This window comes from Bufo gargarizans, chromosome 3 (genome assembly GCF_014858855.1).
Source record: "Bufo gargarizans isolate SCDJY-AF-19 chromosome 3, ASM1485885v1, whole genome shotgun sequence".
NCBI classification, from domain to species: domain Eukaryota; kingdom Metazoa; phylum Chordata; class Amphibia; order Anura; family Bufonidae; genus Bufo; species Bufo gargarizans.
Genome location: NC_058082.1, coordinates 235,087,943 through 235,112,645, shown reverse-complemented (window position 1 = coordinate 235,112,645; position 24,703 = coordinate 235,087,943). Strand labels below are relative to the sequence as shown.

Genomic DNA, 24,703 nt, shown 5'->3' with positions numbered 1-24,703 from the left:
CAGAAGTATTGGAATGCATTGTAAAGGAATAGACCCCCAAAAGTTCAAGTCCCAAAGTGGGACAAAAAATTAAGAGAAAAAAAAGTCCCGTCCCCCCCACAAAAAATTAAATGTTTCAAGTAAAAATAAACAAAAACATCATTTTCCCCAAATAAAGTAAAAAAATAAATTGGTAAAAAATAGGGGGGAAAAAAAAGTATACATATTAGGCATCGCCGTGTCCGTATCGACCGGCTCTATAAACATGACCTAACTCCTCAGATGAATACCGTAAAAAATAAAAACTGCTAAATAAACAATTTTTTTGTCACCTTACATCACAAAAAGTACAACAGCAAGCGATCAAAAAGGCATTTGCCCACCAAAATAGTACCTAATAGTCACCTCATCCCGCAAAAAAATGAGCCCCTACCTGAGACAATTGCCTCAAAAATAAGGCTCAGAATATGGAGACACTAAAACATTATTTTTTTTGTTTTAAAAAAGCTGTTATTGTGTAAAACTTACATAAATAAAAAAAAGTATACATCTTAGGTATTGCCGCGTCCGTATCGACCGGCTCTATAAAAATATCACATGATCTAACCCCTCAGATGAACACCGTAAAAAATAAAAACTGTGCTAAATAAAGCATTTTTTGTCACCTTACATCACAAAAAGTGTAATAGCAAGCGATCAAAAAGTCACACGCACCCCAAAATACTGCCAATAAAACAGTCATCTCATCCCGCAAAAATCATACCTACCCAAGGTAATCGCCCAAAAATTGAAAAAATTATGGCTCTCAGACTATGGAAACACTAAAACATTTTTTTTTGCCTCAAAAATGAAATCATTGTGTAAAACTTACATAAATAAAAAAAAGTATACATATTAGGTATCGCCACATCCGTGACAACCTGGTCTATGAAAATACCACATGATCTAACCTGTCAGATGAATGTTGTATATAACAACAAATAAAAATGTTGCCAAAACAGCTATTTCTGGTTATCTTGCCTCACAAAAAGTGTAATATAGAGCAACCAAAAATCATATGTACCCCAAACTAGTACCAACAAAACTTCCACCCTATTCCGTAGCTTCTAATATGGGATCACTTTTTTGGAGTTTCTACTCTAGGGGTGCATCAGGGGGCCTTCAAATGGGAAATGGCCTGGTCCTTAAGGTGAAATAAGGCTGTGTCCTTAAGGAGTTAAATCTCGTAATCTGAATACTGCATTCACCTGTTTATAGAATCATGAAAATTAAAACAAATAAACTGTTAGGAATAGCAGGGGGTAATTAAAACATAATTAAGATCATATCTAACAACAAATTAAAGCTACTTTTCTTCTGCTATTCATTAAGCCAACCAGCAATGTTCAGGTTTGCCAGACCATAATAGAACCGATCTTCTATGTGTTCATAAGTATACAGCATAGTGTTTTAATTTTTTTTTTATTAAAACAGGGTCGTGCCATAATGGAATTGTTTGCTTAATTCCAGATGTGGAAGTCCTGTCCAAACCAAAGACGATGACTGCAGTACTTAGTTTAACCACAATTGAAATCTATGACCCTCTGAACTGGGGCTTTGGTGGGGAAGTGGTGGAGAATTACGAGTCAGCTGAAGTATGTACTTGGGTGGCAATAATGAATATGAGGAAAATCTGTGAAATATGACATTGTTTTGTACACAAGTGTACTGTGAAGAAAGGTGGAAGGGCCACAGAGGAAGAAAAAACTGCTGATTTGAGGGATAATCTTCCCGTTTATCTTTCAATACAATCTCTACCATCAATTTAAAGTTATTAATGTTATGTCATCAGACATTATGCATTAACGCAAAAGAGAATCACAGAGAATCATTGTTTGCAGGCAAACCCTGATCTGCTGACACCAAATTATGGTTTTATGCGACTCATGAACGCTGGTTCCTGATAACTGCCTGATTTATTGGCCCGTGTAAGGCTACTTTCACACTAGCGTTCGATCGGATCCGCTCATATTAATGCAGACGGTGGCTCCGTTCAGAACGGATCCGTCTGCATTATAACTTAGAAAAATTTTCTAAGTGTGAAAGTAGCCTGAGCGGATCCGTTCAGACTTTACATTGAAAGTCAATGGGGGACGGATCCGCTTGAAGATTGAGCCATATGGTGTCATCTTCAAGCGGATCCGTCCCCATTGACTTCTATTATAAGTCTGGACGGATCCGCTCGCCTCCGCACGGCCTGGTGGACACCCGAACGCTGCTTGCAGCGTTCAGGTGTCCGCTCACTGAGCGGAGCGGAAGCTGAGCGCTGGCAGGCGGATGCATTCTCAGTGGATCCGCCTCCACTGAGAATGCATTAGGGCCAGACGGCTGCGTTCAGGGCCGCTCGTGAGCCCCTTCAAACGGAGCTCACGAGCGGACACCTGAACGCAGGTGTGAAAGGAGCCTAAAAGGGAGAAAAAAAAAATACCATGTCTGGTTCCTTCCAGTCATCTTTCAAAAGGGTCTGTGCTGCAATACCACACAGTGTACCCTAGTGTTGAGCTAGTCGGAACCAAAGCAGAGTTCGATTTCAATTTTTAAAGTGGTTTTCCACTTTAAAAATCAACTGTTGAAGTTATTCAACAAAGTCATGCGCGACTTGGTGAATAACCAACTTTGGCTCATTGGAGCCCATACAGTCTAATACTGTATGGAGACAAATGTCCATACAGTATTATTCCAACGTTTTGAACGAAGCGACTTCAGATGAAGCATCGCTCAACACTAGTGTACACCAACAAGAGGGGTACGGTTTCTGAAAGGAAGTCACAATTTTTTCCAGTCTCTTACAACCACTTTTAACTTTACCTAACAGCAATTTAACCACTTTTTATTTTACTTCACCGAACATAACGGAGCACTCCCAATGTTCTCTAAAACTGAGAAATTAGAAGAGAATATGCTTTTACATTGCAACTTGAATCTAATGTCTGAAGAAGTTTCACCGGATATTAGCCTCTTTACTATGTGAATTTAGGAGGTCAGGGGAATCCCATAGTATCATTACAGTGTCTATTCTGCTGCCTGAGGGTCTTTTCATCTGACTAAAAACCTTTCCGCTCTGTTAGATCAGTCATCACAGTGACAGCTTCCCATTTTTATGTTTCAACACAACAGAGATAGTCATCTTTTTAGAATATCCCACTGCATCTAGGATGTTTTGACGTGAACTTCATAGGTTTACTTCACACCAGCATTCTCTTTAATAATGTTACATAGTACAGCTGAAAAAAAAAGACATGGGTCCATGAAGTTCAACCAAAGGATGGGAGGGGATGCAAAATAAGGGAAGGAGCTAGAGATTAGAATTCTACTCATTTTCATAACCATTAATGTTATTTAATTCTAAGAATTCCTCACCCTTTAAAAAAACAAAACAAACAAACTACTGTCCCTGCATTTACCAAGTCCTCAGGGGGACTATTCCACAGATTAACAGTTCTTAAGCTGTGTCTCCTCTGGAGACCAAATTTTTTCTTCTCCAGACAAAAGTAGTGCCCCTTGACTTTTGAGGGGATTTTACATGGAACAGCTTTTTTGTACATTTATGTATTTATATAGGTTAATCATCTTCCTTCTCAGAATAAATATTCTTCTGAAGAACAAATAAATGTATTCTTTCCTCATAGCTAAGACCCACCATGCTCCTTATCAGTTTTGTTGCTCTTTTTGTACTGTTTCCAGCTCCAGGTTATCCTTACTATGGACTGGTGCCCAGAACTGAACTGCATATTCCAGATGAGGCCACAAAAAGAATCTTTGTAAAGTGGTAATATCACATCCCTGTCCCGCGGTCCATGCCTCGTTTAATACATGACAATATCCTGGTAGCCCTAGAAGCATCTGATTGACATTTTATGCTGTTATTTAATCTATGATCTACAAGGACACCCAAATTCTTCTCTAAAAGTGACTTTCCCAGTGTTACATCCCTTAAGACATATGATCTATGTACATTATTTCTACCCAGATGGATAATTTTACATTTGTTCACATTTATTCTAGAATTAAAAAAGTTGCAAAACCAGGTATTTTTACTTTATGAAAGTAGGGGGTGGTGAGTGCTGAAATAAAAAATTGGTGAAACCTATGGCAGTATCAAATGCCTTTGCAAAAACGAAGAACAGTATACTGTATCCACAGGCTCCCTCTGCCCAGGCTTCAACTCGCCTCATAAAAACAAATCAGGTTAGTCTGATCACTTCTGTCCATGGTAAACTCACATTGGCCATCACTTACACTCCTGTATATAGGGACTTCAAACACTTTTCCCACAATGAAAATTAAACGTACTGATCTATAATTACTTGGGGAACATCTAGAGGACTTTTAGAAAATGGATCCACATTTGCCTTGTGTTAGTCGCTTGGCACTGTGGTACTCATTAGAGAATCTCAATAAATGATGAACAACGGCACAGCAATAACTGAACGGCGTTCTTTAAGAACCGAGTTTAATCCTCCTAGACCTGGAGCCTTGTTCACATTCACTTTATTTAGCTTTGCTTGGACCATATCTACAGTTAGCCAATTTAGTATATTACTGGATGTACTAACAGTACTTGTAAAATATACAGTAAAAATATACAGAGAGAGCAGACTCTGGGAAAGTGGAATTTTATGTCTGATATGCCTTGTTTTAATCGACTCTCATGAGTAGAATAAATTAATCTTTAAGCCTAAAGTGGTTCACAAATTTTTGCTCCCTGATTGGACGCGGAAAAAAATGTGGAGAGGCTTCACACTGGGATATAGTAGCAATGTTTGATAACGTAAGGAAGGAGAACTGGAGGAAGGATCTGGCATCTGACTTATCCTCCCTGTTTGTGGATGCCAAGAGAGCAGCGCAGTCCCTTAACTTTGATGTACTAACAGCCCTGGTACCACCTACATCAGTTCCTTTCTCTTCTTTTGCATATACACAGCTAAAAAATATCCAGTAGCTCTGCATTTTGCGGATACTCAGTGACTACCTTCCCACTGGCACCGTTTAGGGGGCCCATCTGTTTTGAACTTGGTATTTAGCATTTATATATTTAAAGAATTTTTGGGGTTTTGCCTTGTTCTCTTTGGACACCTGCAGTTCATTTTCTTTTTTTTCACACAGCAAACCAAATCGACCAGAAAAGCCTAAGGGAGCTATTACACAAGCAGTAGTGATCATGAGTACCGCTTGTTAGTACTACCAATAGCTGAGCGGCACCTGGACTTGCAACTTGAAGTCCAAGTGCAGCTGGAAGATCGCGGTAAATTGTGAGTGACAACTACAGTCGCTAATGCACACACGTAATAGCAGCTTAAAGATCGTGATGGTCACAAAACACTGCCTTTGGTTAATAACTGTCATACAACTTTGGCTAGCATAACAGTGTTTTAACCCCCCACTAGCAGGGGCGGATTAAGTGCATGATAGGCCCGGGGCTGTCTACCCAACTTGGGCCCCCCCCCCCCCTCCACTTTAGTTTAGTTGTTTTTTTTTTTTTTGTATGAAGAGGCTGCGGTGCCTTATGAGCGCCACAGTCTCTTCTTAGGCCATATTACATCTTCAGGCAAAAAAAAAAATACCCCAAATTGGGTCCTAAACTGAAAAGTTTGGTCGTCAAATTTAAAATACATATAATTGTAATAAAAAAGACATGGAGGAGAATACAGCACCACATACCTGTTACATCCAGTGACATCTCCTGTCATGTAGACCTTCTATTTCCTCTTCTCCTCCATTTGACCCAGACCACCATGGCAAATTCTTTTAGCCGCATCTCGTCTCTACAGTTTGTAACACAGACACGTTAGATTTCTCTATTTTTCCATCAACCTCCTCATCCTGGTGTCCCCACAGTGTCATCCTGCCACCCCCAATACTGTGCCCGTTGTGCTCCCCAATGCCCCAGGAACTATACTGCTGAAAAAATAGTGACCCTGAAAGATATAATTGGGGTAATTTATCAAACTGGTGTAAAGTAGAACTGGATTTCCAAAAGAGCTGTGAAATATGAAAGGTAGAATCTGATTGGCTGCTATGGGCAACTAAGCCAGTTCTGCATTACACCAGTTTGATAAATTACCCCAAATGTCCCTATAGTGTCCACAGCAGCTATAATGTCCCCTAGAGACCCCCAGTAATAATACCACCCTCTATTGTGCTCCAGGCAATAATCCCTGTATAGTGTCCCCAGAAATAATAGAATTGCCCCTATAGTGCCTCCCCAATAGCAACACCCCCATATAGTAATTTCCACCACACTGCCCCCACATAGTAATCCCCCCCATAGTAATTTGCCCCCACACAGTAATTTCCCCCAAACTGTCCCCATATAGTAGTTTGCCCCCATACGGTAATTTGCCCCACACTGCCCCCACATAGTAATTTGCCCCACACTGCCCCCACATAGTAATTTGCCCCACACTGCCCCCACATAGTAATTTCCTCCACACTGCCCCCACATAGTAATTTCCTCCACACTGCCCCCACATAGTAATTTCCTCCACACTGCCCCCACATAGTAATTTCCTCCACACTGCCCCCACATAGTAATTTCCTCCACACTGCCCCCACATAGTAATTTCCCCACACTGCCCCCACATAGTAATTTCCTCCACACTGCCCCCACATAGTAATTTGCCCCACACTGCCCCCACATAGTAATTTCCTCCACACTGCCCCCACATAGTAATTTGCCCCACACTGCCCCCACATAGTAATTTCCACCACACTGCCCCCACATAGTAATTTCCACCACACTGCCCCCACATAGTAATTTCCACCACACTGCCCCCACATAGTATTTTGCCCCCACATAGCAATTTTCCCACATAGCAATTACCCCACACTGTCCCCACATAGAAATTACCCCACACAGAAATTACCCCACACTGTCCCCACATTGCAATTTCCCCCACACAATAGTTTCCCCCACATAGTAATTTGCCCCCACACTTGCCCCATATAGTAATTTGTCCCCAGATAGCAATTTCCCCACACAGCAATTTGCCCCACACTGCCCCATCTAGTAATTTGCCCCCACACTGCCCCATCTAGTAATTTGCCCCCACATAGTAGTCCCTCTCATAATAATTTTCCCCCACATAGTAATTTGTCCCCACATAGTATTCCCTCTCATAATAATTTGCCCCCACACAATAGTTTTCCCCACACTGCCCCCACATAGTAATTTGCCCCCACATAGTAAATTGCCCCCACATAGCAATTACCCCACACTGTCCCCACATAGAAATTACCCCACACTGTCCCCACATAGTAATTACCCCACACTGTCCCCACATGGCAATTTCCCCCACACTGCCCTCACACAATAGTTTCCCCCACATAGTAATTTGCCCCCACATAGCAATTACCCCCACACAATAGTTTCCCCCACACTACCCCCAGATAGAAATTTGCCCCCACATAGTAGTCCCTCCCATAATAATTTGCCCCCACACAGCAATTTGCCCCCACACAATAGTTTCCCCCACACTGCCCCATCTAGTAATTTGCCCCCACATAGTAGTCCCTCCCATAATAATTTGCCCCCACATAGTAATTTGCCCCCACATAGTATTCCCTCATAATAATTTGCCCCCACACTGCCCCATCTAGTAATTTGTCCCCACATAGTATTCCCTCTCATAATAATTTGCCCCCACACAATAGTTTCCCCCACACTGCCCCATCTAGTAATTTGCCCCCACATAGTAGTCCCTCTCATAATAATTTGCCCCCACATAGTAATTTGCCCCTACATAGTATTCCCTCATAATAATTTGCCCCCACACTGCCCCATCTAGTAATTTGCCCCCACATAGTATTCCCTCCCATAATAATTTGGCCCCATACAGCCCCCACATTCCCCCCATGTAATCGATTTATCTTTCCTAATAGGTCCTCCTGTGTCCCCCCCAAGTAGGCAAATGAAATAAAAAAATAAAAAATGAACAAAAAATGAAAAAATAAATACTCACCTATGTCCAGGGCCAGGCACTTGCTCGCAGAGGAAGGCGGGCGGGATGAGTCAGGCGCGTCACAGTGCTGCGTCCCGGCACAGGCGCGCGATGACGTCATCACGCACGCCTGCGCCGGGATTTCACTACCGCATAGGCCTCAGGCCTACAAGGCCTGAGGCCTATGCGGTGAATGCCGGTGATCGGCGACGGGACAGGGAGCTATGCGCTCCTGTGCCCCGCCGCAGTATGTGTGCGTTCGGGTCAGCGTTGGGCCCCCCAGCGGTGCTGGGCCCGGGGCTGCCGACCCGAACGTCCCTATTGTAATCCGCCACTGCCCACTAGCGTATTGTTGGCCAAACCCATTGTTTTAGTTTGAAGCTCCTGACTCTCCCCGACTAATGATCTAATGGGAGGAAAGGATATGGCAAATTGAATTATTTTAACAAATCCTTTTCTTCTCCTCTGAGATAAATCGCTGCAAGAGGTGTCTGGCATCTGTCTTTTGCTCCCTCTTCAATGAAAGCACATACATACTTGGCCAAACCAAGCATATCTATGGAGTCGACACCCAGCAATAGCCCAGCGTTCAGATACCAACTGGGTGCATCATAAATTACTATGACACAGTTCGGGACAGGAGATCCACGTATGGCCTGGGAGATTAAGCTGACACACATGAATGAACCCTAATGTATTAAAAAATATAAAAATTTTATCAAATTCAGTCCTAGAACCAAAGGAAGCAATTGATTCTGCTTCAGCTACAAAACGCTTAGATTTTTTTATGAAGAAAAAAAAGTTAAAAATAAAAAATCTCCAGACAGAATGTCTCTCTGGCCACCTTTGGTGGCTTAAAGCCTCTCACTAAGTAATATCTGAGATGGTCAACAGCAGGCAGTCTTAGGTGAAAAAAAAATCCAAAAGTTGGCACTACTTCTTAGCATTGTCAGTGGGAAACTTATCAAGGAAGTTCAGGCATTTTACTTTTTCATTTTGAAGGTTGAAGTTTACCATGGCTGCTTCCGCCATATCTTAAGGGAAGGATTACACAATGCTTCACACACTGTTCTCAGTGTATATCATAATGGGCAACAAATGAAGATTATAACATTCACTTAAAGGGGTTGTCCGGGTTCAGAGCTGAACCCGGACATACCCTTATTTTCACCCCGGCAGCCCTCCTGAGCCTGGCATCGGAGCATCTCATGCTCCGATGCGCTCCCGTGCCCTGCGCTAGATCGCGCAGGGCACAGGCTCTTGTGTTTTCAATAACACACTGCCGGGCGGTAACTTCCGCCCAGCAGTGTGTTCGGTGACGTCACCGGCTCTGAGGGGCGGGCTTTAGCTCTGCCCTAGCCGTTTTACTGGCTAGGGCAGAGCCAAATCCCGCCCATCAGTGCCGGTGACGTCACCGGGCTGCCTGTCAGCCCCATAGAGAGCCTGGTATGTCACCGGAACTCAGAAAAATGCCTTTGCCCTGCGCGATTTAGCGCAGGGCAAAGGAGAGCATCGGAGCATGAACTGCTCCGATGCTCATGTCAGGGGGGCTGCCTGGGTGAAAATGGAGGTATGTCCAGGTTCAGCTCTGAACCTGGACAACCCCTTTAATATCTGTAACTTTCATAAGAGGGTGAGCACATGCAACACGTCCTGAATAATAAAACACCTTTATAAACTACCATGCTGAATATGAAAGAATGGCAGAGCCAAATTACTGCATCCAAAATGTGGCACTAAAATACTATTTAATTAAACGCTATATGCACTTTTATAACCAACTTTTTATTCTCTCAAAGCATCTAAGGCTACTTTCACACCTGCGTTCGATCGGATCCGTTCTGAACGGATCCGCTCATATTAATGCAGACGGTGGCTCCGTTCAGAACGGATCCGTCTGCATTATAACTTAGAAAAAATTTCGAAGTGTAAAAGCAGCCTGAGCGGATCCGTTCAGACTTTACATTGAAAGTCAATGGGGGACGGATCCGCTTGAAGATTGAGCCATATGGTGTCATCTTCAAGCGGATCTGTCCCCATTGACTTCCATTATAAGTCGGAACGGATCCGCTCGCCTCCGCACGGCCAGGCAGACACCCGAACGCTGCTTGCAGCGTTCAGGTGTCCGCTCACTGAGCGGAGCGGAGGCTGAGCGCTGGCAGACGGATGCATTCTCATGTGGATCCGCCTCCACTGAGAATGCATTAGGGCCAGACGGCTGCGTTCAGGGCTGCTTGTGAGCCCCTTCAAACGGAGCTCACGAGCGGACACCTGAACGCAGGTGTGAAAGGAGCCTAATATAACATAAAAAAATAAAACGAAGCAACATAAGAAAAAATTCACAGTTTGTGTCTATAGCTCCTAAGTAGATCTGCAGGTCTCCATGGTTACAGACTTCAAATAAACTCAGAGTAGTCAGACACTGCAGTCATCAGTTATGTCCTCCACATAAACGGATGATTATAGTAACATACAAGTGCTGGGTCATACTACACAAGAGCCATGGACAGATATAGGTTGGCATGGAGGCCGTTGACACAAAATGCAAAGACATGTTATAACTGATAATTTGTGATGTTATGTTATTTTCTATTGTAGATACATTGGAGCAAAAAAAACATTGATATTGTGATCCACTCTTCATTTTAGATTCAAATGGTTTTGTCTTTTAAGCAGCTATGTTTTATTCTTTTTTATATTTTATCTTCAGGTACTGTTCTATGCTAAATTATGTAAAACATATAACTAAAAGGCTGCACTGTCTGATCTACTTGGAGAAATGCATAATTTCTACCTTAATTTTTTTTTTCAATTTAACAATTTTCATTTACATTTTCTTTTTCTCAACTCCAATGAGTCCTTCCGTTAATTGATAGAAGAAATACAGCAACCTTACTTATATCTCATAGATCTGAACGCCCCTATATACACCTTTCTAGTAACAGCCCCTCCACCACACACTTACTCATCGGCATTTAACAAAATTCCCTAGAAATTCTGATCTACTGACTTAATGATATAGTCACTCAAGTGCTGCAGATTTCTTGGCTGCTGTGAATTTCTCTTTCCATTAGTGCCATTGTCAAACACAGCGCCAATAACCGAATCGCTACCCATGCAGATCCAGGTTCCGAAATAAGCCAAATCCTTGTGAAAATGAACAAGAAATTCCACCTCGAGCGATCTTCTGACATATCATAGACGTGTCAGAAGAGAGCATTGGCTGGCCTGTGTAAGTTCCTACACTGTAACTGGATAGGAACATCTAAGAGACACACTGGTGGGCTGCCGGCTGTGTGAACCTGGCAGGCACAACGCTTCCAGAAGGCTCCAGGCTCCTAATAAACAAAGAGTGCTTTAGATTAACCACATTTATCTGCTGTGGAGCAGAGGAGATTGAAAACAATTACCTCAGAAACCAGTCTCCTTCCTGGACATAAAATATCTAATAACAAACCCAATTTCTCTAGATTTAGGGCAGAAAACTCAGAAAACCTGAAAAATAGTTTATATTTCAAAACCTCTCACAGGATGACTAATCTGTACAATAACATAATAAATTAGAAAACATAATTGAATGAAATCTGAATTTAAAGTGGGTGTAAGTTACTCTGCGCTACACATGATGTAGATTATTAAACAAAGAAAATGTGCTCTATATATATATATATATATATATATATATATTATACATATATAACACCTTTGAGACCTACTGCTCTTCACTTCACCGGACAAAGTTACCATTAGGGCTCATGCACACGAACGTTCCGTGCATTGGGGACTGCAATTTGCGGTCCCCAATGCACGGGCAACATCTGTGCGGTTGCCGCAGATGGATACAGACCCATTCAACTTGAACATATTTTTTTTTGCGGTGTGCCTCTGTGGGGTTCCATGCCTCCGTTCCACATCGCAGCTTCCGGATTGTGGATCTGGGTCTGCATCCGTGATGCGGGGCGCACACGGCTGGTGCTCACATACTGCGGACTGCAATACGGGAACAGCCAGGCAACGGCCATGTGCATGAGCCCTTAGTGTGCATTACCAAATGTTACAAAAAACCCTTATTTTTCATATCTTCTATTTTAGCTTGAAAAAAGTGTCACCTTCCGGAGAAAGATAAAAGACATAGGATAATAGGAGGCTGAAATGCGATTTTGACCTTTTCACGCTGTTGACATTAATTGGTCACGCTTAGTCAAATCAGACAAATGTATTCAAAGTGATCTGCTGTGTTGGATTTCCAGCAGATGAGACAATTTGCCAGAAGACACAACAGTAAACAATTAGAATCTTTCCGGGTAAATGGATATGAACAATGAGTAACGTGTAAAATAGCCGCTGCTGCTTGAAGACGGATAGCTATTGTTTGGCCGAGTCCGGTAAACAGCTGTCTAATAAGGTGCAGCGTGGGTGTTCTCACCATTCATCATCCAACATCACCTAACTGATCTATATACAACTACAAAACAAGCTTATGCCAAACCACCACCAGGGCACAAGGTGTGCAATAGGGGATGTTCACACCTGTGATGGAGGATCTCAAAAAGAGCAGACCAAAAAGTCCTGCATGCTTGACGTTAACACCAAAAAAGCAGAAACCTGAACGGAAACTGAACAGACTCCATTACAGTCAATGTGGTCTGTTCAGCTCTGTTGGTAGTTTCTCAGAACAGAAATAACTAGCGCACATGATAACGTGGCTTTAAGTATTTGTTACTATGAATAAATGATATTGATAATACTATTAAATCCTAATAAATGTACAACACCTACCTTCTCTGGGAGGTAACTATCAATGCTAGATGATGAAGTGTCAAACTTGCTCTGCTCGTCATCTGAAAAATTACAGGCAGAAAATACATATATGTCAGGGAAAGATAAATACAAAAAAAAAAAATCGATGAAAAACATTTCTACTCAAGAGTGGAGAGCGAGACACACTGCTAAATCTGCTCCACTCCATGAAATGCACAACAATGTTCACAGTGGCAAATGCAACCTGACAGACAGGTCAACAAGATCAGTCAGGATGCACTGACAACGAATAAAGGAAGCAATGCGCCAGTATAAACAGAGTCTTAGGCCTCATACAGAGCAATTGTGTGTGCAAAGGGGCATACAGAAGTGCACAGAGTCCAATGAGTGTCGGCTAAACCACCATTGTGTAAAGGCTGTATTACATACAGGGATGTAGCAGGTGATTATCAGGAGGAAAGCATTCCTTCCGGGCAATCGCCTGCTCGGTAGTGGAGGAGACCGCTGCTATTACATGCAGTGATCTCCTCCTCAGTTCATGCTATTAGGCTGGTTTCACACGGGCGTTGCGGGAAAAGATGCGGGTGCGTTGCGGGAACATTGAAATGCGTTTTGCACGCGCGTGCGAAAAATCAGCATGTTTGGTACCCAGACCCGAACTTCTTCACAGAAGTTCGGGTTTGGGATCAGTGTTGTGTAAATTGTATTATTTTCCCTTATAACATGGTTATAAGGGAAAATAATAGCATATTTAATACAGAATGCATAGTACAATAGTGCTGGAGGGGTTAAAAAATAAAAAATAAATAAAAAATAATTTAACTCACCTTAATCTACTTGTTCGCGCAGCTCGGCTTCTCTTCTGTCTTCATCTGTGAGGGAAAGGACCTGTGGTGACGTCACTGCGCTCATCACATGGTCAATCACACAATATTTTACCATGGTGATGGGTCATGTGACGGACCATGTGATGAGCGCAGTGACGTCACCACAGGTCCTTTTCCTACTGCACAGCAAAGATGAAGTAAGAAGAGAAACCGGGCCGTGCGAACAAGTGGATTAAGATAACTAAAAAAATATATATATGTATTTTTTTTTAACCCCTCCAGCCCTATTTTACTAAGCATTCTGTATTAAGAATGCTATTATTTTCCCTTATAACCATGTTATAAGAGAAAATAATAATGATCGGGTCCCCATCCCGATAGTCTCCTAGCAACCGTGCGTGAAAATTGCACTGCATCCACACTTCTATCACTTCTATGGGGCCTGCTTTGCGTGTGAAAAACACACAAAATAGAGTATGTTGCGATTTTTACGTAACACACAAGTGCTCATGTGCACAGCCCCATAGAAATGAATGGGTCTTGACTCAACTCACGCATTGCACCCGCGTGGAAATCTTGCCCATGTGAAAGAGGCCTTACTCGTCCCCATACTGACTAGTTGTTGGCAAATTATGATTTTTAAGCTGGTTTAAAAATCAGTATTGCCCGATGAACAAGTGTTTTCTCATTCCTTGGGTAATCGGCAGCAGTATTACACCGCCAGATCATAGCCAACGAGCGCTTCTACGATTGCTCATTACTGATGAACCTGCCAGATTAACTGCCAGTCTAATACAGTCTTAAAGGGAACCTGTCACCGGGATTTTGGGTATAGAGCTGAGGACATGGGTTGCTAGATCGCCGCTAGCACATCCGCAATACCCAGTCCCCATAGCTCTGTGTGTTTTTATTGTGTTAAAAAACCGATTTGATACATATGCAAAATAACCTGAGATGAGTCCTGTATGTGAGATGAGTCAGGGACAGGACTCATCTCAGGATAATTTGCATATGTATCAAATCTGTTTTTTTACACAATAAAAGCACACAGAGCTATGGGGACTGGATATTGCGGATGTGCTAGCGGCCATCTAGTAGCCCATGTCCTCAGCTCTATACACAAAATCCCGGTGACAGGTTCCCTTTAAGACAGTACAAAAACAGCCCAAAAACCTTGGCCAACTAAAATACCAAGACTGGCTTTTCATATTGGGGGGGGGGGGGGGGGGGGGGTGTCCAGTTCTAAGGGGGTCAAGAGCCACAATTAAAATAAAGTAAGAAATAACACTGTTCAACTCTTTAATCACTTGCCCGTCCAGCACAGGTACTCCACTGTTTGTGTTCACAGACTGCCAGCGACGATGTGCCATGATGGCGTGTGACTGCCACAGCCAGTCTGTAGCACACCGTAAACCAACGACTGCAGTAACATCTGCATTGGCTGAGGAGGTGACTTAAAAAAAAAAAGCATTTTCTAACATTTGCGGCATTTTTCACAAAGAACAAGACAAATTTACAATAAGTAACAGAAATATTCCAGCATGCCGATAGGATCGGTAGTCGTGGCAACTTTATCTTTTCAAAGGGGTTAAAAAGTACATCTTTATAAAATGAATGCAAAGCAAACGCGTTTCAAACTACTTTTTCTTAATCATAGAATGTCTTTGGAATGAGGAGAACAAGAATTTAAAAACGCATATGCTGTTCATTTTCTGAAGATGTTCTCCTTTATAGAAATAAAGCAGCTGTGATTACTGATCCTACGAGAGTGCTGGCCTATTCCGCTACCGTGTGGATTTCTGCAGCATTTCCCACGCTGCCGAGCACCTGATTAGGAAGGACAGTCTGCGAGTGGGGCGACCCGACTACAAAGATATTACTATTCAACTTTACAATTCAAAGCACAGCCTTTATATAGTGTTCACCAAATATACTGGACCTTCATGGGATTCTCCATTTCTCTTCTCTTGCATAGCAGCTTCAAAGTTCAGTTGCAAAATTTTATTAAGAGTGCTGATCCACTCCTCCATTTCAGCATCGCTGTCTGCAGCGAGTAGATAGCTGCTTTTGTCTTGCATCTTTAACTCAAAGGCGAAGCGCCGCACTCGGTTGTTCTAAAGAAATCAAGTAACAGATTTATTTTCCAGAACTAGCTGTGGGATAACTTTAATGAGACACCTGAATACAATGCTGCGTACGGAGTATCAAAATGACATCATGTAACTGCTAGTAAAGACTTGGGTACGGGATGTCAGGCCGTTCACTATGAAATTGCAAATGACACATTAGGCTATGGCTACTATGGTCACGTGGCATTAAGATACTGCAATTAGTGGTATGACAATCAATGAGACACGAAGGTTGCAAAAAAAAAAATATATATAAAAAATGCAAACCTGCTGGATTTTTGGTTGCAGACTACAAGTCACCTGCATCTTTGCCAGCACAGGATTTAATGTAAGTTGCATGCGACTCACTGAGCCATGTCTGCAAGTTTTTTTTAAAGGGCAGCAGATTTGTACCTATGAAACTGGCTGACCTGTTACACTTGGCAGCTGAATGAGCCTCTAGGAGCAACGGGGACATTGCCATTACACCTAGAGGCTCTGCTCTCTCTGCAGCTGCTGTGCCCTCTCCACTCTGATTGACAAGGCCAGATGCCATGAAGTTTACTCTGCCTGTCAGAGTGAAAAGGGTGCGCCAGTTGCAGAGAGAGCTGAGCCTCTAGGTGTAATGACAACGCCTCTGTTGCACCTAGAGGCTTGTTTACATGTTAAAACGTCATTTTTCTCAGCGATGCGGGCACATATGAACATAGTATCAACATCGATGACTTCAGCTGCCAAGCGCACATGTAACAGGTCAGCCAGTGTCAGAGACAAAAGTGACAAATATGCTGACAGATGCCCTTTAAGTGTCTAAGGTAGCATTCATATCACCATTAATAATTCTGCTTGGTGGCTGGAGCAGAACAGCAAAAATAACGGAACTGCCAGAACATAGCTGACCCTAAATGACTAATGGGGTCCGTCAGTGAGCCCATCATTTTACTGGACAAAACAGTCCTGCGCGTAGGACATTTTTGAATGATCCTGCAAATGCGACAGAGGTCCATAATGAAGCCTCCATCACAGTTGGGTACAAGCCCTACTGAGTTTCATAAATCCTAAAACGCATGCGACTTGCAACCAAATCACACACAAAATAGTCGCACAACTCCCATGCAACAGCAAGCTGTATGCAAGTCAAACACAATTCATGGTCACAGTGTAGCCCTAGTGGGCACAAGGGCCGACACCTTCCCTTTGATACAGTGCATGACTATAGAGGTGTTAACTGGATGAGAAGTGTCAGAAAAAAAAGGCTTCCGTGAACTACTAAGAAGTAGGGCAGGAAATTAAATCTATATGCGAATGTGTGAAATACATCTTGTATTCTCTTTATAATAACATTTGTAGTGTGTAACATTCCAGCGAGCATCGGCTCTAATGTACATATAAATGCATACAATCTGTGGCTAAGAATGTTCACCCCACGTCAGTAATCCCACGTGGACCAGCAGCCTGCATGTAACCTATTAAGAATGCACAGCAAGGTTAGAGGTGGGGTTTTTTCAGATTTTACTCTAAAAATATGGGCGAATGCCAAGTGCAGAAAAAACAGCAAACACTTCCTGAACTCAACATGTTGCTAAGAAAATGTAACACTCCCAGCCCCCAGAGGACACCTTCATTCTCAGACACGAAAACGTCTGCCAGATATGCGCTCAGCGCTGGCTGCACCTTCCTCTCCTCCAAACAATTCAGAAGCCCGCAGGACTCTGCCTTTCCAGCCGACATTGCTTTTAATTAATATGCATAAGAAAATGCAGCATGTGAAGAGAGAGAATGCGGCAGTCTTCCCATTGCCTCCGGATGCCTTAAGTGAAACTCGCACCATTTTGCAAGCAAGTTCAGTCAGTTTTATCTGCAATTGCGTTCAGTTTTTTTCTGCGCAGGTGCAATGCGTTTTGATGCGTTTTTCAAGCGCGTGATAAAAAAAACTGAAGGTTTACAAACAACATCTCTTAACAATCATCAGTGAAAAACGCATTGAATCCGCACTTGCTTCCGGACGCAATGCGTTTTTCACTGAAGCCCCAATCACTTCTATGGGGCCAGGGCTGCGTGAAAAACACAGAATATAGAACATGCAGCATTTTTCACGCAACGCAGAACTGATGTATGAAAAAAAAAAAAAAACCGCTCATGTACACAGCCCCATTGAAATGAATAGGTCAGGATTCAGTGCCGGCGCTGTGTGTTCACGTCACGCATTGCACCGCGTAGAAAACTCGCTCGTGTGAAAGAGGCCTAAGCCTGCAGTGAACGCCCCCCCAGATGTGGCTGATCTGTAGCTTGTAGAGCTGGCTTGAATATAAATCAGCATGAGGTACTGTAGATAGGAATGGTTCCTGTATTTTCATTCACAAAGCAGGTCATGATCCACAACCATTAGACCAAATAGTGGGTCCTGACGACGGCTGCAGGTTAGAAGTGCCATAGCGCCAAACAGTTCAAATGACATTTACCTGTACAACACCCATGCAAGAATCAAGGAATATCGACCCCTTTGGTTCTTTTGAGATTTTCTCATCTTTATAGAAATTTAAGTTATATGATCCATCGCCAAGTTGTATAAGGTGGAAAAATCTCCTTTTGAAAGACTGAAAAAAAAAAAAAAAAGAAGTTATTTCCACTTACTGACCAGGCCAAATGCCACAAGTAAGCTTTATTAATCCACTAAATGCCATTGCAAAGGGAAGCTCTTGCTGATGGTCAAATTTGAAAATTGCAATAGTTTCATGATACAGAATATAAAAAAAGACGGTCATGTTAAAGGGAGCATGTCAGCAGCACCTTTAAAGGGGTTCTCCGGGCTTTTAATATTGATGACCTATCCTCAGATCGTGGGGGTACGACACCCGGCAGTATGAGGAGACGGTGTGCGCATTGGGCACGTGCTGTCTCCCGGCTCTCTTCCAGCTGGTAAGCAGCGGCGAGCAGGAAGAGAGAAGGAAAGCGGCACATGCACACCACCGTCTCCTCATACAGCTGATCTGTGGGGGTGGCGGACCTCCGCCGATCTGAGATTGATTACCTATCCTGAGGATAGGTCATCAATATTAAAAGCCCGGATAACCTCTTTAATAAACTGAGCCCAAGTTCACATATGTATTGTTCACCTGGGTGCAAAGAACTATGGGGGAGATTTATCATTCGATGCGCCAGTTTTATGGCAGAAAAAAAGTTGCAAAACCGGGTACTTGTGACCTCTAAAATGCAGTCGTAACTTGTGTTTCTACATCGCTCATGGCACTTTCCAAGAAGGGGGAGTGGTCAGGGGGTCTGGAGAGGGTGGCAAAGAGGTGTGGTCAGGGTGGGAAGGGGGTCTGGAGAGGGTGGGAAGGTGTGGTCAGAGTGGGAAGGGGGTCTAGAGAGGGTGGAAAAGAGGTGTGGTCAGGGTGGGAAGGAGGTGTGGTCAGGGTGGGAAGGGGGTCTGGAGAGGGTGAGAAAGAGGTGTGGTCAGGGTGGGAAGGGGGTGTGGTCAGGGTGGGAAGGGGGTCTGGAGAGGGTGGGAAAGAGGTGTGGTCAGGGTGGGAAGGGGGTCTGGAGAGGGTGGGAAGGAGGTGTGGTCAGAGTGGGAAGGGGGTCTGGAGAGGGTGGGAAGGGGGCAGGGCCAGCAGGCAGTTTTCTGGTGTAAAGGCAGACTGAAAGGTGATGTCCTAGATTTCAGTTTAGGCACACAGACCTCCAGAAGATGCGCCTAATTTATGAGGAGGCATGAGTCTGCCATAAATTGAGCACATCCTCAGGCAGCGCAGGGGATATCAAGACTGATCTTCATAAATCTCCCCCTATTTATTTTAAAGGTTCATTTCTCCATTTTTCCAGACTGAGTTTTTTAAAACATGCAAATGAGCCGTTCCCTGCACTGAGGTGGTTTGTGCTGCCCTTGGTGCACGAAATATCTCCTCCTTCAGCCTCCTAGCCACTCTCTTTGTAGTTTGAAGGACATGCAAGCGAGAGAGACTGAAGGAGGGGATCTTTTGTACCCCCTGGTGCAGGGAACAGCTCATTTGCGTATTTTAGAAAACTCAAAAAAGGAGAGATGAACTTCTGAAACAAATACTTCTTAGTACTCAGATGAGCAATACATACGTGAACTTGGTCCTGGTGTATTGGAGGTGTTGTTGACAGGCTCCCATGATGGCACCATGGGCCCTGTCTGTAGGGCAGGAAAGTCCACTCTAAGTTGCCATAAATGATAGTGATGGGGTTACAATCATCGCTGAGGCAGCGAGGGAGAATGTTTAGCTACCACCTTTGGAGACAGCTCTTCACTCAATACCTCAGAGAAATTTTGCATGTGGTGTCTATACAATATACATACTCACCCTCATGGTGACGCTTATTGCACTGTTCATGTTTCCCTTGTACAACCACCCCTGTTTGGTGATCCCCCCTTTTTGTGAGCCGAGGGAAGCCGCGTCCTAGAAACAAAACACCCTTCTGTTAGTAAAGGTCCCATGCGTCATCATATTTTATGCAGCATTCATTTTACCTAACATTGGTAGTGGCATTATAGTATAAAATAGAGGTACACCAAGAGCATTCTGTAGCTGGAGGTCAGAACCTGTCATGTTGAAAATGGCGCAGTCAGCAGGTTCTAGATCAGGAGGAGCAGAGCAGACTGACGTATAGTTTTATGGGAAAATATTCAGTAAAATTTGTAATTTATACATTTAAAAAATTCTGATCATTCTGGTCTTTGAAGTCTAGGAGACGGTCCTATCAGTGACAGCCTTCCCTCTACGACTGTGTATACACAGATAGATGTCAGTCACTGACAAGACCGCCTACTGGACTTCAAAGCCCAGAAAGTTTTACTGAATCTTTTCCCATAAAACTATATCAATCTGCTCAGCTCCTCCTGCTCTACAACATGGTGTCTGTAGTTTATATTGCATTTTCATGGTGACAGGTTCACTTTAATTACTGGAAAAGTTGACCAATAAATACATGAATACATCATCTAGTACTTTGTGTGCACCGTGGGATCGGGGGTGGGACCTGCATTCCACGACTTGTAGTCACTGTGGTACGGTGGTCCCCCGGTGTGCCACGCTTGTGTAAAGCAGTGTACATTTCTCTATTCTGCATCATCCTTATAACCTTATTCATTACACTGCACTATATACATGTGTTTGTCTGGGCGCTGCTAAATCCCGGGGAGGGGGTTGCAGTCCATGAGTTGCTCTGGTTTCTGTGATCCCCCTCCCCCTGTTGGTTTGGCATGACACTATTACCATGTGCTTCAGCTGGTTCTCCTGTGGTATTTGCATCATGTGTTATATTGTGTGTGGGACAGAAATGAGTTTATCCCTCTAGAAGTAGTGACCGCGAAACGGCATCGGGGTTTGTGGTACAATTGTGGCCGGTATTTACCTTCACTTATTGTACTTGTGGGATACTTGCGCAGTGTTTTCTTATTTAGTGCTGCTGTGGGCGGTTTGGAATTGGTTTACACAGTGCTCTTAGTTCCCCTATTAAATTTTATGTATTTCCAGCATGACACCACATTTCATGTACAGTCATGTGAAAAAATTAGGACACCCTTTGAAAGCATGTGTTTTTTTGTAACATTTTTAATAAAAGGTTATTTCATCTCCGTTTCAACAATACAGAGAGATTAAAGTAATCCAACTAAACAAAGAAAACTGAAGAAAAGTCTTTTCAAGATCTTCTGTAAATGTCATTCTACAAAAATGCCTATTCTAACTGAGGAAAAAGATAGGACACCCTTGCCCCTAATAGCGAGTGTTACCTCCTTTGGCTGAAATAACTGCAGTGAGACGGTTCTTGTAGCCATCTACCAGTCTTCGACATCGGTCTGAGGAAATTTTACCCCACTCCTCAATGCAGAACTTTTTCAGCTGTGAGATGTTTGAGGGGTTTCTTGCACGTACAGCCCTTTTCAAGTCACCCCACAGCATCTCAATGGGATTCAAATCTGGACTTTGACTTGGCCATTCCAGGACTCTCCATTTCTTCTTTTTCAGCCAATCTTTGGTTGATTTACTAGTATGTTTTGGGTCATTGTCATGTTGCATGGTCCAGTTCCGCTTCAGCTTTAATTTTCTAACTGATGGTCTCACACGTTCTTCAAGCACCTTCTGATACACAGTAGAATTCATCGTGGATTCTATGATGGTGAGCTGACCAGGTCCTGCTGCAGCAAAGCAGCCCCAAACCATGACACTTCCACCTCCATGCTTCACAGTTGGTATGAGGTTCTTTTCTTGGAATGCTGTGTTTGGTTTACGCCAAACATGTCCTCTGCTGTTGTGTCCAAATAATTCAATTTTGGACTCATCTGTCCAAAGAACATTATTCCAGAAGTCCTGGTCTTTGTCAACTTTATCTCTGGCAAATGTCAGTCTGGCCTCGATGTTTCTCTTGGAAAGCAAAGGTTTCCTCCTTGCACACCTCCCATGCAAGTTAAACTTGTACAGTCTCTTTCTGATTGTAGAGGCATGTACTTCTACATCAACAGTAGCCAGAGCCTGCTGTAGTTCTCGAGATGACACTTTAGGGTTTTTGGAGACCTCTTTTAGCATCTTGCGGTCTGCTCTTGGGGTGAACTTGCTGGGGCGACCAGTCCTGGGCATGTTGGCAGTTGTTTTGAAAGCCCTCCACTTGTAGACTATCTTCCGGACAGTGGAATGGCTGATTTCAAAATCTTTTGAGATCTTTTTAAATCCCTTCCCAGACTCATAGGCTGCTACAATCTTTTTTCTGAAGTCCTCTGACAGCTCTTTTGCTCTCACCATGGTGCTCACTCTCACTTCAACAGTCAGGAGCACACCAAACTAAATGTCTGAGGTTTAAATAGGGCAAGCCTCATTCAACATGCAGAGTAACGATCTACTAATTATGTGCACCTGGTGTGATATACCTGTGTGAGATCTGAGCCAATTTAAGAGGGAATACATGTGAGGGTGTCCTATCTTTTTCCTCAGTTAGAATAGGCATTTTTGTAGAATGACATTTACAGAAGATCTTGAAAAGACTTTTCTTCAGTTTTCTTTGTTTAGTTGGATTACTTTAATCTCTCTGTATTGTTGAAACGGAGATGAAATAACCTTTTATTAAAAATGTTACAAAAAACCACATGCTTTCAAAGGGTGTCCTAATTTTTTCACATGACTGTAGGTTGTGTCTGTATTTGAATGATTTAATACGGTGATTCAATAAAGATCATGACTTTTTTTATTGATATTGTTTTGTGGTATTACATCTTTTGGAGTGGATGTTTATATATAGGGATAAGACCCATTTGTATCGTTTTGGTCATTGAGCCCGTTGTATGTAGGTGTATTAATAACAAGGCTGAGGGAAGGGATCAATTAGATGAATAGATCAATACTGGCTGCATCGATCAGACAAGAGCCAGGCTGTACGGGAAATCAGCCTAATAAGTTCGCTAGTTACATTGTACTTTCTGGCTAAGGTGGCATTTTCGTCCCTTCTCACGGGAAGGGTTTAAAGGTTTTTTCGAGATTCTGACATTGATTACCTACCTTCAGGATAGGCCATCCATATCAGATGGGTGGGGGTCTGACACCCAGCACCTCCGCTGAGCAGCTGTCTGAGGAGGCTGCAGCGCTCTCCATTCGAAAGCAGCTGTGCTTGGTACCTATGGTCGTGTGCCTGAGACCTGTATCTATTTTTTGCAACGGCAAAATATGGATAACGGCCGTGTGCATTTTTTTTTTTTTTTTTTTTTACAAGAACTGGTTATTCCTGTCTTCAAAATGGAGAAGTGTAGAACATGCTCTATAATTTGCAGAATGGCACATGGATGTGGGCAGCACGCCATCTGCATTTGTAGAAAAGAAATTGGTCTGCATGTGATCAGCCAAAAAAGCTGATCGGACGTGGACCAAACCAACGTTGTGTTAGAATAAGGATTTAAATAGTATGCTTTATTAATCGGCTAACATTGCAAGCGTGTAACTTTAGTTCAGCCAGTTAAGAAAAGCATTTATTAAAATACATAAAACATTATCACCTTTTTTTTTTCAGCAAAAGTGATTTCTGACATTTTCTTTCAATGTCATGCATTCTGACCTTCTGTGTGCGCCACATTCATTTTTAATGGCCTGTCTTACAGTAAACACTTGTGCTTGTAGGTAAAAAGGTCATTGATTCCATTTCAAATGCATGCATAAAATCACTTAAAATGCCATCTAAAACTAAATATAACCAAGAGCAAATTCAAAACAAAAAAAATTAAATTAAAATTTATATCTTTTGAGACCATTTTACAAATGAAGGCTCCTTAGAAAAGAATAGTGCTCAACAGACAGATGAGAAATATTCTTGGTACTAATCTTAATAACCTGTATTCACACTAGAGTTGTTGCGATACCAAATTTTTTGATTCGATTTCGATACCATAAAAAAATATTGCGATACTCGATACCAATCAATACCACGCGAAAAAATAAACAAAAAAGGCACGTGCATTTCACATTCTATGGCGAATCTCGCAGTTTATTTTATTTTTTCTGCATAGATATTTTTTATGTTTTAATAGTTTGGACTTTTCTGACGTGGCGATATGTTTATTTATTTATTGTTTATATATTTTATATGTGAAATTGGGAATAGGGGTGATTTATACTTTTAGACACCCAAGAGAGTGGTCCACAACATAACCGATCTATACTGCACTAGATGGTTTAGTAGAGGGGTCCAATACAAGGTAACCTCCACTTTTCCATCATTGCTTCTATATGTGAACTACCAAGGACTGTCCACACATATACCACATGAGTCACCTGCCGTTACCCTCACACAGCAAGTAAAGGTACTCCAGTGACAGCAAATCCAGCATCCTGAGCCCTTCTTAATTCAAAGGCTGGCATTTTAACCCTTAAAACAGCAGAAACAAGAAGGCAGAAGGAGGCATCTAAAGCGACGTAACATTGATCTGCTGAGTAAAAGGAACTTTTTATTTTTACTAGACCATTTAGTATTAATGCTTGAAAACGGCAGCAGAATGTTTCCCACCAAGACACAGCCAGATAGCAATCCACACAGACACGGCCTT

The 24,703-nt window shown here is 42.7% G+C and overlaps 1 protein-coding gene across 5 annotated transcripts in view; it reads right to left on the bottom strand.

Annotated features, from left to right (window-relative positions):
- The window catches only part of DOCK9 (dedicator of cytokinesis 9), a 236,034-nt gene that overhangs the window by 93,349 nt on the left and 117,982 nt on the right, over positions 1–24,703 (bottom strand). For all 5 annotated transcript variants that reach the window (XM_044284631.1, XM_044284628.1, XM_044284630.1 and 2 more), the window contains exons 6-9: positions 19,983–20,078; positions 18,117–18,251; positions 15,486–15,660; positions 12,738–12,799 (exon numbers count right to left, since the gene is read on the bottom strand). In XM_044284631.1, coding sequence (XP_044140566.1) covers positions 12,738–12,799; positions 15,486–15,660; positions 18,117–18,251; positions 19,983–20,078 — 468 coding nt within the window. The remainder of the gene's footprint in view (positions 1–12,737; positions 12,800–15,485; positions 15,661–18,116; positions 18,252–19,982; positions 20,079–24,703) is intronic.